This window comes from Prionailurus bengalensis, chromosome C1 (genome assembly GCF_016509475.1).
Source record: "Prionailurus bengalensis isolate Pbe53 chromosome C1, Fcat_Pben_1.1_paternal_pri, whole genome shotgun sequence".
In the NCBI taxonomy this organism is placed as follows: Eukaryota; Metazoa; Chordata; class Mammalia; order Carnivora; family Felidae; genus Prionailurus; species Prionailurus bengalensis.
Window position 1 is genome coordinate 152,361,890 of NC_057345.1, and position 14,548 is coordinate 152,376,437.

Genomic DNA, 14,548 nt, shown 5'->3' on the forward strand with positions numbered 1-14,548 from the left:
ATTTAAGGGCCTTTTTTGTTTGTTCCTTTTTTCTTTGTTTTGTTTTTTAAATTCCATATATTTTTGAAACCATATGGTATTTGACTTTCTCTGACTTATTTCACTTAACATAATACCCTCTAGGTCCATCCATTTGTCTCAAGTGGCAAGATCTCATTCTTTTATATGGCTGAGTAATATTTCACTGTATATATGTACCACATCTTTTTTATCCATTTATTGGTTGATGGACACTTAGGTTGCTTCCATAATTTGTCTATTGTAAATAATGCTGCAGTAAATACAGGGCTGCACATATCTTTTTGAATTAGTGTCTTCCTTTTCTTTGGAAATATTCCAGTATTGGAATTACTGGATTATATGGTATTTCTATTTTTAATTTTTAATTTATGCATTTATTTTGAGAGAGAGAAAAAGCAGGGAGGGGCAGAGAGAGAGGGAGAGAGAGAGAGAATTCCAAGCAGACTTCCCCATTGGTAAGCCACATGTGGGGCTCGAACCTACAAACTGTGAGGTTATGACCTGAGCCAAAATTAAGAGTCTGAAGCTTGACCATCCTAGCCACCCAGGTGCTCTATTTCTGACTTTTTGAGGGCCCTCCATACTGTTTTTCACAATGGCTGTACCATTTACATTCCTAACAACAATGCAGAAAAGTTTCTTTTTCTCTACATTTTCACCAATACTTGTTATTCCTTGTATTTTTTATTCTAGCCATTCTGACACATGTAATGGGATCTTTCATTGTGGTTTTGATTTGCATTTCCCTGATGATTAGGAATGTTGAACATTTTTTTGTGTGTCTGTTGGCCATATGTTTATCTTCTTTGGAAAAATGTCAGTTTGGGTCTTCTGCATATATTTCATTGGATTATTTGGGGTTTTTTAGTGTTGAGTTGTCTAAGTTCTATATATTTGGATATTAACCACTTACAGGATAGGTCATTTGAAAATATCGTCTCCCATTCAGTAGGTTGCCTTTTCATTTTGTTAATGGTTTCCTTCACTGTGCAAAAGCTTTTTATTTTGGTGTAGTCCCAGTAGTTTATTTTTGCTTTTGTTTTCCTTGCCTCAGGAGACCTATCTAGAAAAATGTTGCTTCAGCCAATGTTAAATTACTGCCTATGTTTTCCTCTAGGAGTTTTGTGGTTTCAGGTCTCATATTTAGTTCTTTAATCCTTTTTGAGTTTGTGTATGATGTAAGAAAATAGTCCAGTTTCATTCTTTTGCATGTGGCTGTACCATTTTCCTACACCATTTGCTGAAGAGACTTTTTCCCATTGTATGTTCTTGCCTCCTTTGTCATAGATTAATTGACCATATAAGCATGGGTTTATTTCTGAGCTCTCTATTCTGGTCTTTTCATCTATTTGTCTGTTTTTGTGCCAGTACCACACTGTTTTGATTACTGCAGTTCTATAGTATATCTTGAAATCTGAAATTGTGATACCTCCCACTTTGTTCTTCTTTCTCAGGATTACTTAGGCTATTTGGGGTCTTTTTAGTTCCATACGAATTTTAGTATAATTTGTTCTAGTTCTGTGATAAAATGCCATTGATATTTTATAGGGGTTGCATTGAATCTGTATATTGCTTTGAGTAATATGGACATTTCAACAATATTGGTTTTTCCAATCCCTGAGTATAGAATAGTGTTCATTTGTGGTAAGAGCTCTAATTTGATACCAAAGGCTTATCTCAATATATTACCGGTTTCCATATTATACTCTAGCTTTTCAACAATAAAAACCATGTTTTCTAAATTTTCCTTCGTTTTCTTATGTGCTTAGTATACACAGTATATGCCAAAATACCTCAGAATGCAAAGTCTGCATTTTAGAGTATTTTAAAAGAATGTAACTTTATTTTTATCCTATCTTTGGTAAGCTGAGGTTCTCAGTCTGCTTTCTTTCAAAAGTGGTAATATAAAATGGTGTTTAACCTGCTTTTACAGTTCATGTAGTATTCCTAATTGTGTTTACCCTTTGATTTTTTTTACACTCATTTCTAAACAAAATACAGTTGTAAGAAAATTAACCTTTTGAAATTTAAAATCTGAACCCAATGCAAATTATCTCAAATTCCAATTTAAAGAAGCTAAAGCTAGTGATTTGTTTTGTTTTATAATTAGACATTTTAATTTAATAGATGGTCATTTTAGAGACAGTCCTGGACACATCATATATAGTTCAGTTAAAGCATTAATACCTAATGGATTAAACTTGATCCTTAATTCAACATAATGTAGAAAAGGTACTATAACCTTAGGCAAAAAAGAAAACTGCCAAAGAGTTCACATAGGCATTTGAGTGCCACAGAGAGATATTGTAGATTATTCAAATTTAAGATCTTCAGATACATGTTAAAATATTCAAATTATTTTGCTGAGAATGCTATGGGAAATAATAAGAATTTTATCATTACACATTCCGATCATAACTCTCTACTAGGAAGCTTAAAATGCATTTGCATATAATTACATAAGTTTCCATATTTTACTTCTATTAATTTATATCTTTCCATTTATTTATTTATTTATTTATTTATTTTTAGCAAGTTCCCTGGATTGTAGCTGCACATAAAATTTTCTCTACATTTATTATTATTTTCCTCTTTGAGTAGATTGTCTTCTGTCCAAATCTGCTAATATAGTAATATATAAAGACAATAATTCTAGGTCAGCATCCTTCACAGTAAAGTCTGCACATATTGGAAAGTTGCTAAGAATAGATCTTAAAAGTTCTCATAACAAGAAGAGAAAATTCTGTAACTATATAGGGTGACAGGTGTTAACTAGACTTATTATAGTGATCATTTTGTAATATATGCAACTATGGAATCATTATATTGTACATCTGAAACTAATATAATTATATATGCCAATTATACCTCAATGAAAAAAAAAGGCAAAAAGGAAATAAAGAATTTAAGTGATAGCAAAAATCACTAATAATCTTTCCTTGATATTTTTAAAGAACTATGAAATTACAGAATTGAAATATTGGAGCATTAAAATCTATAAAATATTCTAGACATTATTTAAAAATAAAAATATATTCTAAAAATACAAAAACATAATTTTGTTTTTTCTTAGCTATGACTTCATTACAGAGCTAGAATTTAGATGTTTATGTACCACTGAACTATTAGTAGTGAAGCCTTTGTCTGATAAGTTTCAATATGAATGTGTTTTATTTTTAGTATATATTTTTATGGAATGAATTTTGGAATTTTATTTTTTTGATTGTTTTTAAAGAAAGTGTAATGCTGTGATGTTCTTAGGGTGTTTGGTTTTAGAAGTTTTAATATGTTAATTCCTATTTCTAGGTTATAGGTTGAGCCCTCAAACATTAACTGCTATTGTTAAACGGTACAGCAAGAATGGCAGAATCTTCTTTGATGATTATGTGGCTTGCTGTGTGAAGCTTCGAGCACTGACAGGTATTCATCATTTAAAAATCGGTATTGCGTTATGTAGCTATTTTTCTTTTTCTTTTTTTTTTTGAAGTTACTGATTTTTTTTAAGTTTATTTATTTTGAAAGAGACAGTAGGGGAGGGGCAGACAGAGGGTGACAGAGAATCCTAAGCTGGCTCTGCACTGTTAGCACGGAGACTGATGTGAGACTTGAACTCATGAAACCATGAGATCATGACCTGAGCAGAAACCAAGGGTCAGACACTTAACTCGCTGAGCCACCCAGGTGCCCTGTAGCTATTTCTCTGAAAAATATCTCTTGTTTTCTTCGACAAGTTTGTAATATTATGTATTTTTCACCATTCTTCACTGTTAAATTTAATCAGTTTTAAGGCTTTAAAACTTTAGCAATATTGTGAAAAAAAAATTTAAAAAAACTTTAGCAATATGAATACTGAAAGATTGTTGTAGCTCAGTTTTGGAAAGTTTTCATGTCTCAGTTGCCTGGGATATGAAATCACTTGATTTAATTGAGTATGAAGAGAAAGAGGGAAGATGGCAGTGGAGTAGAAGGACCCTAAGCTCATCTTGTCCCATGAACACATCTAGATAGCTATCAAATTATCCTAAGTACCCCAGAAATCAACCTGAAGATTGACAGAACAAACTCCACAACTAAAGGGAGAGAAGAGGCCACATCAAAGAAGGTAGGATGAGTGGAGACATGGTTGAGGGGAGAAATGGATCATGGGTGGTGTAGGGAGGAGGAAGCTGTAGTCATGGAGAAGGGTGAGAGAGAGAGGAACAAATGGGAATGCATAAGGAGAACGTTTCCCCAAAGCATTGGCTTGGAAAATGAGAGAGGCTGAATTTCACGAGTTCTTGCAACTAGCAGGGCTTGAAGCTTAGACTTCTGAAGGTCAACAGACTTGACTAGGATAGAGTCCAGAGGGTACTGCACTGCTCCTGGAGAGAAGGCAGGCACACAACCTAGGGGCAGACAGCATGGAAACAGTGATTTGAAGAATGCTTGGGGTACACAGTGGGGAGAATATTCACTCTTCTTGCACATCCCTGAGAGGCAGCATTCACAGAGACACCTCTCCAGGAACAAAGGAGCCAGCTGGTGTCATTTCCCTCCCCCACCCTTCAGCATAAGCACATAGCTGCATGTGGGAAGCGGCATAGCACGTACACAGGCTGCCTGATTTCCTTATACCAAACCTGTGGGGTGGTTTCCTTATACCAAACCTGTGCTCTAGCAGGACTCACTTCTCAGTCAAGCATGGCTTAGTCTCAGAATGGCAGGCTCCTTCCCCAGAAGACCAGCACAAGCCCCTGCCTCCACCACATCTGAGAGAAGAGTTCTATACAGCCTCAGTTCTGGTGCAGGTGGTGTCAGGACTCATTAAACAAGCAGACTAGAGCACACCTAGTTAAAACTTGACACGTTCTGGCCAGCGACCAAACACTGCCCACAGCAGGTAAGTAGAACCTCTACAGATGACTGGCCAGAAGGATAGAGCAGCCAAAACATAAGAGCAGAACTCACACAGCAAACATCAGAGATACTCCTTGAAGCACCAGGCCCTGGATACTACATGACCTCTTCTTCATAAAGCTATTACTCTCAGGAGCAGGAGAATTAACTGGCCTTTCTAACACAGAAGAAGACCGAGACTTAGACAAAATGCCAAGATGGAGGAATTTATCCCAAATGAAAAAACAAGATAAGGCCACAGCCAGAGATCTAAGCCAAACAAATGTAAGTAACATGCCTGATGGAAAATGTAAAGCAACAATCATAAGGTTACTCACTGGGGTTGAGAAAAGAATATAAGACATCAGGGTGACCCTTGTCACAGAGGAAAAAGAGTTAAAAAAAGAATTAGAGATGAAAAATGCAATAAATGAGATTGGAAATAGGCTTGATACAATGAACAGCAGGCTGGAAGAAGCAGAGGAATGAATTAGCTATATTGAAAACAAAATGGAAAATAATGAAGATGAACAAAAGAGACAAAGAAGAATTATGGAACGTGAGAATAGACTCAGGGAACACAGTGGCTTCATCAGATATAATAACGTTCATATTATAGGAGTCCCAGAAGAAGAAGAGAGAGAGAAGAGGGCAGAAAATTTATTTGAACAAATAAGGGCTGAAAACTTCCCTAATCTGGGGAAGGAGACATCCAGATCTAGGAGGTACAGAGAACTCCCATCAAAATCAACCAAAGCAAGCCAACACCAAGACATACTATAATTAAATTTGCAAAATATAGTGATAAAAAATCTTAAAAGCAGCAAGGCAAAAGAAGTCCTTAACTTATAAGGGACAACCCATAAGGCTAGCTGGAGATTTCTCAACAGAAACTTGGCAAGCCAGAAAGAAGTGGCATGCTGTATTTAAAGTGCTGAGTGGGAGGGGCGCCTGGGTGGCTCAGCTAGTTAAGTGTCCAACTTCGCTCAGGTCATGGTCTCACAGTTCGTGAATTCAAGCTCCACGTCAGGCTCTGGGCTGACAGCTTGGAGCCTGGAGCCTGCTTCGGATTCTGTGTCTCCCTCTCTCTCTGCCCCTCACCCGCTCACACTCTGTCTCTCAAACATAAACATTAAAAATAAACTGAAAAAAAAAATAAAGTGCTGAGTGGGAAAAATCTGCAGCCAAGAATACTTTATCCAGCAAGTCCATCATTCAGAATAGTTGAGTTTTCTAGACAAGCAAAAACGAAAGGAATTAGTGACCACTAAACCAGCTCTGCAAGAATATTAAAGGAGACTGAGTGCAACAGAGAGACCAAAAGTGATGGTCTTGTCTAAAGACAAGAAAGGATGAGAGAAAAATCTCCAGAAACAATGACAAAACAAGTAATAAAATGGCACTAAATACATTTCTCAAGGACTATTTTGAATGTAAATGGACTTAACACTCCACAATCAAAAGACATAGGTTGTCCAAATGGATTAAAAAACAAGACTCATCTATACATTGCCTTTAAGAGACTTGTTTTAGACCTAAAGACACCTGCAGATTGAAAGTGAGGGGATGGAGAAAAATTTATCAAGCAAATGGATGTCAAAAGAATGCCAGAGTTGCAATGCTTATATAAAACAAATAGAATTTAAAACAAAGACTGTAATAAGATATATAGAAGGGTACTTACATCATAATAAAAGGGACAATTCAACAAGACTATCTACCAATTTGCAAATATTTATGTACCCAACATGAGAGCAGTTAAATATATAAAACAATTAATAACAAACATAAAGGAATTAATGATAATAATACAATGATAGTAGGGGACTTCAACATCCTGACTTACATCAATGGACAGCTCATCTAAACAGAAAATAACCAAGGAAACAATGTCTTTGAATGACACTCTGGACCAGATGACTTAACAGATATATTTGGAACATTCCATCCTAAATCAGTGTAAAACACATTCTTTTCAAGTACATATGAAACCTTCTCCAGAATAGATCACATGTTAGGTCACAAATCAGGCCTCAGTTATACAAAAGGATTGAAATCATACCATGCATCTTTTCCGACTACAACACTATGATACTGGAAGTCAACTACAAGAAAAACAACTTGGAGAGATCATAAATATACAGACATTAAACAATATCGTACTAAACAATGAATAGGTCATCCAGGAAATTAAAAAAAAAATATGTGGACGCAAATTAAAATGAAAACACAATGGCCCAGAATCTTTGGGATGAAGCAAAAGTAGTGCGGAGAGGGAAGTATATAGCAATACGTGTCTATCTCAAGAAGCGTAGAGCCAGAAAAATTAATCCTCAAATGTTTGTAGAACCACAAAAGACCCCGAATAGCCAAAGCAACCTTGAAAAAGAAAAGCAAAGCTAGAGGCATCACAATTCCAGACTTCAAATTAGATTACAAAACTATAGTAATTGAAACAGTATGGTGCTAGCACAAAATTAGACATAGAGATCAATGGAACAGAATAGAAAACCCAAAAAATGACCCCACAATTCTGTAGTCTGTTAGTCTTTGGCAAAGCAGGAAAGAATATCCAATGGGAAAAAGACAATCTCTCCAACAAATAGTGTTGGGAAAACTGGACAGCAACATGGACCACTTTCTTATACCATACAAAAAAAAAAATTCAAAATAGATTAAAGACCTAAACTGTGAGCCTTAAAACCATAAAAATTCCAGAGGAGAACACAGGCAGTCACCTCTTTGAAATTGGCCATAGCAACTTTTTTCTAGATATATCTCCTGAGGCAGGGGAAACAAAAGCAGAAATAAACTATTGGGACTTGATCAAAATAAAACACTCATGGGGTACTGGGTTGGTTCAGTCAGTAAAGCATTCAACTCTTGATTTCAGTTCATGTCATGATCTCATGGTTTCATGGGTTTGAGCCCCGCATCCGACTCTGCACTGGTGGCATGGAGCCTGCTTGGGATTCTCCCTCTCTCTCTGCCCCTCCCTCGCTCACATTCTCTATGTGTCTCTCAAAATAAATAAATAATCTTAAAAAAATAAAACACTTCTGCACAGCAAAGGAAACAATCAACAAAACTAAAAGGCAACCTATGGAACTGGAGAAGGTATTTTCAAATGGCATGCCTGATAAAGGGTTAGTATCCAAAATATATAAAGAACATTATAAAACTCAACATCCAGAAAACAAGTAATCCAATTAAAAAATGGGCAGAAGACATGAGTAGACTTTTTTTGCAAAGAAGGGATCCAGATGGCCAACAGACACATGAAAAGATGCTCAACATCACTGTTCACCAGGGAAATACAAATCACTACTATGAGTTCCCCACCCTTAACAGAATGGCTAAAATCAACACAAAAAACAACAGGTGTTGGTGAGGCTGTGGAGAAAGGGGAATCCTCTTGCACTGTTGGTAGGAATGCAAACTGGTGCAGCTACTCTGGAAAACAGTATGAAGTTTCCTCAAAAAGTTAAAAATGGAACTATCATACAATCCAGTAATTGCACTATTAGGTATTTACCCAAAGAATACAAAAATCCTGATTCAATGGGATACATACACCCAGACATTTATAACAGTATTATCTATAGTAGCCAAATTATGAAAAGCCCAAGTATCCATCTATTGATGAATGGATAAAGAAGATGTGGTATGTATACACAATGGAATATTACTCAGCCACCAAAAGGAATGAAATCTTGCCACTTGTGACACAGATGGAGCTAGAGAGGTTCAAGCTAAGTGAAATAAATCCATTAGAGAAAGACATATACCATATGATTGCACTCACATGTGGAATTTAAGAAATGTGCAAAGGGAAAAAAGAGGCAAACCAAGGAACAGAGTTTTAGCTATAGAGAGAACAAACTGATGGTCAACAGAGGGGAGGTGTTTGGGGGGGTGGGTTAAATAGGTGATGGGGATTAAGGAGTGCACTTGTGATGAGCACCCGATAATGTGTGGAAGTGTTGAATTACAATATTGTACACCTGAAACTAATACTCCACTGTATGTTAACTAGCTGGAATTTAAAGAACAACTTTAAAAAAACCTTGAAAACATTTATTTTCATTTTTATTAATTATTTTGAGAGAGCACAGGAGCAGGGGAGGGACAGAGAGAGAGAGGGAGACAGAATCCCAGGTAGGTTCTGCACTATCAGCACAGAGCCTGACACGGGGCTCAAACTCACAAACCTCAAGATCTTGACCTGAACCAGAGTCAGATGCTTAACCGACTGAGCCACCCAGGCACCCCTAAAAAATACTTTTTTAAAAAAATTGAGAATGAAATTAGTCATATTTTAGAACCTAGGGACACTAAGCATTTACAACTATAAATTTAAAATTGTGATAAATTTTTGTTTGTTTAAAGATTTCTTTAGGAGAAGAGACCACTTGCAACAAGGGGTTGTGAATTTTGTATATGATGATGTAAGTATTCTGGTATTTACACTGTTCCCTAGATGTGTTCATAATTGTTAAAAAAATTTCAGAGGTCTCTGGTACCAATAATGGGAATAATATATTTTATAGACCATATTCCTTTTCTGAATTTATCAGCTAAATGCAAATAAAAGGTTAAATACTTGTATAAATATCAAGTTGACATTATATTATAAAGGTACTTCTAAATTTTATGACATGTTTTTGGCAGTTCACCTTTCAAATCATTTTTAAGGGCAAAGCTACCATTTTTATAAAGAGTAGTTTATTTTTTGGTAATCTTCAAGAGGAAATTTTCATCTATGATGATAAATTATGAAGCTGTTCATTTCTCATTTCAAATGGTTGCAATTAACCTGATTCCAGTGTCTTTTTTTTTTTAATTGAAACTAATTATATTTCACATGTACTTCAATGTTTCAGGGTTTTTGTTTTGTTCTTGTTATGAGGAAGTTAGGGAGTCAACACTTCCCTGCTAGTACATACTGGTTTAAATTACAAACCTTGGAAACTTTAAAAATTTACCCTCTTGTGAAAATGTTTTCATGGAGTGTAATTAATCAAAAGCAAAAAGCCTTTTGTTGTTACCAGCTGATGATTTTGCTTATGTGTTAGTTTTTGCAGGGTACTATGGCAATTTGAATGTCTAGAATTTGAAAGCTGAAGAAATACTGTGAATTTTTTTTACTTGGAAGACATGAACTGGACTACTTTGAATTTGATGCTTTTTTGGCTTTTCCATGTTTCTACCTTGTTATAAGTCTGTCCTATTTCTATGTGTTTTTACTTTAGTGCATAATTTAAAGCAATACAAGAAGTGTTTTTGTATTTGGAATAGTAGTGCTTTTAGGAAAGCTGTTCACTTAACATATCTTAGTATCATAAAACATTGGTATATGATGAATTGATGTAAATACCTTTTAGCCTTAATTTTTAACATTGTAAATCCAGAAGAATGTATTTACAAGATAGATAATATAAGAAGCCAAATGTGAAAGCCTAGATAAAGCTAATGTATACTTACTTGAAGGTTACAAATTATACATTGAATTTTTTTTCCTTGTTGTTGGTTTTGAAGGTGAACTAGAAGTCTGGATTTTGTGCCATATTTGTAGAAGGGTTTCTTTATTCCTTGGTTGCATAATTTAAGAAGAGAAACTCACTGGTCTTTGCCTATGAAGAAGAAAATCGTAGTTCCTAAAATTTTGTATTACGTCACCTTAAGTAGACTGCAAATTAATATATAGAGAAATAAGGCTATAGGAAGCATTTTTCCTTTATTTTTTTCAGTGTATATTTTTCTTCAATATGTTTTATTATCTTCTGTGGAAAAAAAAGTTCTTAACAGAACATATGTTTTCTCTCTGCATTTTTTTTTTTTTTTTTTTTTTAGTGATGACCTAGAGGGCCTAAAATGGCATCTTCCTTTTAAATCTAGACTTTCTGGAAGTGACACATATTTTTAATGAGATGTCAACATTTCAATGTATTCTATTAAACTAAATTGTTTCATATATAATGCCAACTGTTTACGAAGTTAAAAAAATCAAGTAATCTACCAATTTGTTTAGATATTCAGAAACTGTAAGTTCACCTTTCTTGACAACATTAGCCGCAGGTTTTGGCATTGCTAAACTGGCAAGTCGTTGAACGCAGGTGTGTAATGTGGGGGGTACTGACCACAGCAGGCACCACACCCTGTTTCAGAGTGGCATCTCTGTGGAAATTGCAAAGTGGTCATCACATCCTTAGCATTTCGGACCCCTGATACGAGCTGTTGTAGTTAATCCTGCCCCTTTCCTTGCAAACACTCTTAAGTCTTTCTTAATGAAGATTTGAAACACCATGTGTTTTTCTCACACCTTAACCGAATGTCTTCCGGCTTCAAATGCGAGTACAAATTGACGTAATTTTAGTATGACTGGTGACCAAATTAATTATTCTTTTTAGAAAATTCCGGGTTTCTTAAAGGATGGAGGATGAATGGTAGCATCTTGAAAAAAAAAAAAAAGTTTCGTAAACTTACAGACTTTTAAATCCACTTTTACTTTCAACAGTCCTGGAAAGGAAGTATTGGGTAGTCATTTTCACGTTATATTTTTATGTAATTAGCTGTCAGATTCATTTGGTCAGCAGTATAAACGTGTGAATAAATAATCCATATACTTTTGTCCTCTGGCTGCTAATTTTTTTTTTCCATGAACATATATTTGATAATGTGAGAGGATGTTAACTGAGGTATAAAATAAAATACAGTATTCTAATTAGAAGTGTTGTAGAAGAAACTAATGTAAACACACTCTTACATCATTCATGTTGAATGAGGATGATAATATGACTCAGCAGCCTGGTATCTTAACATCCAGCTTATAGGTAATTGCATTGCTGTACCGTTCTGACATCAGTTATAATATTTCTTACTTGTAGGCTAATGGTTGAGGCTAAAAACTTTAAAAATGATATATGATATTATTCATTTAAGTTTCTGCCAAATGACAGTTTGTATTAGAACTCTTCATATGATTCTCTAACTCGTCCTTTTCCAAAGGTGTTTCTGTGAATTTTGGTCATGGTCAGTCTGTGAAGCCGTTTCAGTGACCAAACATATTTGGGAAATTCTCACCCTTTTCAGGGAGCTTGATAAAGCCTAAGGTACAGAAAATCCTGTTTACTTCTGTTTGACATAGTTTGTTCCAAAAATTTTTGACCACAGAACTCCTTTCTCTAGCAGAACTAATTTTCCATGCCAATCCAACTTGTCAGACAGTTCTTTTGCACTGTCCGTTAACTAGATAATCTTATAAAACGTTAGGCATAGAGGATATTTTAGATGGAGTTTTTATACCGAAATGCAACTCACTTTTTGATGCTTTAAAGATAATTGATGTAAACAGACATCCATTACTAAAGTAAAAATCAAATAGTCTTATGATGAACAGGGACTGGAAGATGAATATCGTATGGTAGTTTGTACTGGTTAACTCACACCCAGTTTTCTCGTAAAGAGTAAAATATTGAATAATGTACACTCTTAACATCTAAGTGCTTTTATTTATACAGTAAACGTGTTTCCATGTCATTTTGAGAATTTTTTAATAAACATTCAAATAGCTTGCTGTAAAGTTTTGTATCATACAAAATCTGTTAACATATATGAGATGCTTCAGTTCAAATAACAGTGCAGTTAATTCACCTCCGCCTAAAAAACTGCCAAATGGTTCAATGTCAGATATTGCACTTCTATTTTGAGTGGCAGTTTACACCTTTTAAATTATATCAAGGGGAAATAAATACTGTTGGAATCTTAATTTGGTCCACTTTAAAGTAATTTCAAGGACTGTGCTCATTTGATCTATTTAAGCATGCATTCAGAAACAAAAAGTAATTTAAAAGTGTCAAGTAATATATTTATTTCCAGAAAAGGTATTCACCCTGGAAGAAAGTAGAATTTATTAATGAAGTTCAAAGTCTGTGCAGTTTAAAAAATGACAAACATCAATTTATAATTCTTTCTCTAAGGAAAATATACAAATCAAGTTCACTTGTACTCTTACGGCATTACTAAACTGGACAAACTAAATGAATACAATTTGTCAGAAATGTGCTTTTCTTTTGTACTTTTGACAAATTCATAGATGATATGTTTTCTCGAATTTGTAGCAGACTTCTGGGAAATTAATAGGAATAAATTTGTGAACATCTGGTAATTAAATCTAGTGAGTAAAAATCCAAGACTTCTTTCACGTTAGCATTTTTTCTTTTCTTTTAAACTTTAAAATGCAGCCATGGGTGTTTTATTACTTTGAAACTTGTATTAAAAACCACATCTTTTTGATTTTGTAAGCACTTTGAAATAAATGTACAATTCTAAGCTATCATCTAAGAGTATGTCTAGACTTTATAATAAAATTAGATGACACAAAGAAAAAACAAATATTTAAAACTTCTGTTATAGTGATGAATGCAGAGAAGATTTTAAATGAATACTGTTTAGGTGATTTGTAGTATAGAATAAGGTTACAACATCATATATGTCCATATATTAAGTTAAATATTTCCTGTAATTTAGAATACTGAGCACAAAACTACTTTCCAGCAAAACATCAGGACACTTATGAAAAATTTGTCTGGCTCACTATCAACTCATTATTTGGATGCTGGGAAATCTGTGCTTTTGTTTCTGGCCATTTCTTTTTCTACTTGTTTTAAAAAACGTATTTTACTGGCATCTAATAAAGAAAAGAGCCTTATATTGCTTAACATTCCTTTTACCCAGGTAGCTTGGCAATGTACAGCTTCGTGTATTATTTTGTGAGCATTCAGGAATAACTTCAGGTGTGCTTCTGTAAATCTGAATGTAGAGTAAGTAGACATTGGCAGCACTCCTACATTACTATGATGCACCAGACAGTTAGGGGGTGAGGAGGGTCCTTGCCTATGTGCTACTTACATTTCCAACCCTTCCACAACATCAGAGATGGTGGCGATTTGGAAAGCTTACAGGAAATGAGAATTTTGGCTCTGTCATCATTTAATAGCTATATTCAGAGACAAATATGCCAGGAATTAGTACCTTCATCAGATAACACTGTTGGGGGGGCGGATCCCAACATTTTCCCTTAAGCATGAAAATATAAATATGTGCTTTACAGATACATGCAGTCATTTGCATTTTAGCTGGCTATATTTAATCACATTTATATTGCTATGATAACTGAAATTTCAAGACATAACCTGAACAGGTATGTATGTTCCAGAAACATACTAAATAAAGATCCACATTCTTTTGAAAATTATAAGCCATATCAGAAAATTTTCGGGTTAGCCGAACTTTTGGATGCATATTTAATTTCCCAAAGCTATCTAAATGCATCACCCTCAAATCTCTCTTCTGGCAAGAGATTTTAAGTTTTTAAATAGCTTATTCATACTTTGATTCTTTTTCTAATCAGCCTCACTTAAAGATAACAACACGTTTGTTTCTGCTAATCTATATTTGATTTGGTTTTTCATTTATTAAATAGCGAAATGTTCTCTTGGCTTCTTAAACCTAAAAAAATGAATGGTGGAGAATCTAAACCACTAAACAGAGTAAATAGTCCTTAGCTTAGAAAATGCCACATTATGACCAACTGATTTTGTGGAAAAGGTTTCTCTGAAGATAGATGCTTTTTCTTAAACAATAGATAAAT

At 34.5% G+C, this 14,548-nt stretch overlaps 1 protein-coding gene across 2 annotated transcripts in view; it reads left to right on the top strand.

The window, feature by feature from the left end:
* GCA (grancalcin) overlaps nt 1-13,234 on the top strand; it is a 34,520-nt gene extending 21,286 nt beyond the window's left edge. For both annotated transcript variants that reach the window (XM_043576910.1, XM_043576911.1), the window contains 3 exons: nt 3,328-3,441; nt 9,286-9,344; nt 9,972-13,234. In XM_043576910.1, coding sequence (XP_043432845.1) covers nt 3,328-3,441; nt 9,286-9,344; nt 9,972-9,998 — 200 coding nt within the window. In that variant the 3' untranslated portion in view covers nt 9,999-13,234. The remainder of the gene's footprint in view (nt 1-3,327; nt 3,442-9,285; nt 9,345-9,971) is intronic.
* Nucleotides 13,235-14,548: the final 1,314 nt, after the last annotated feature.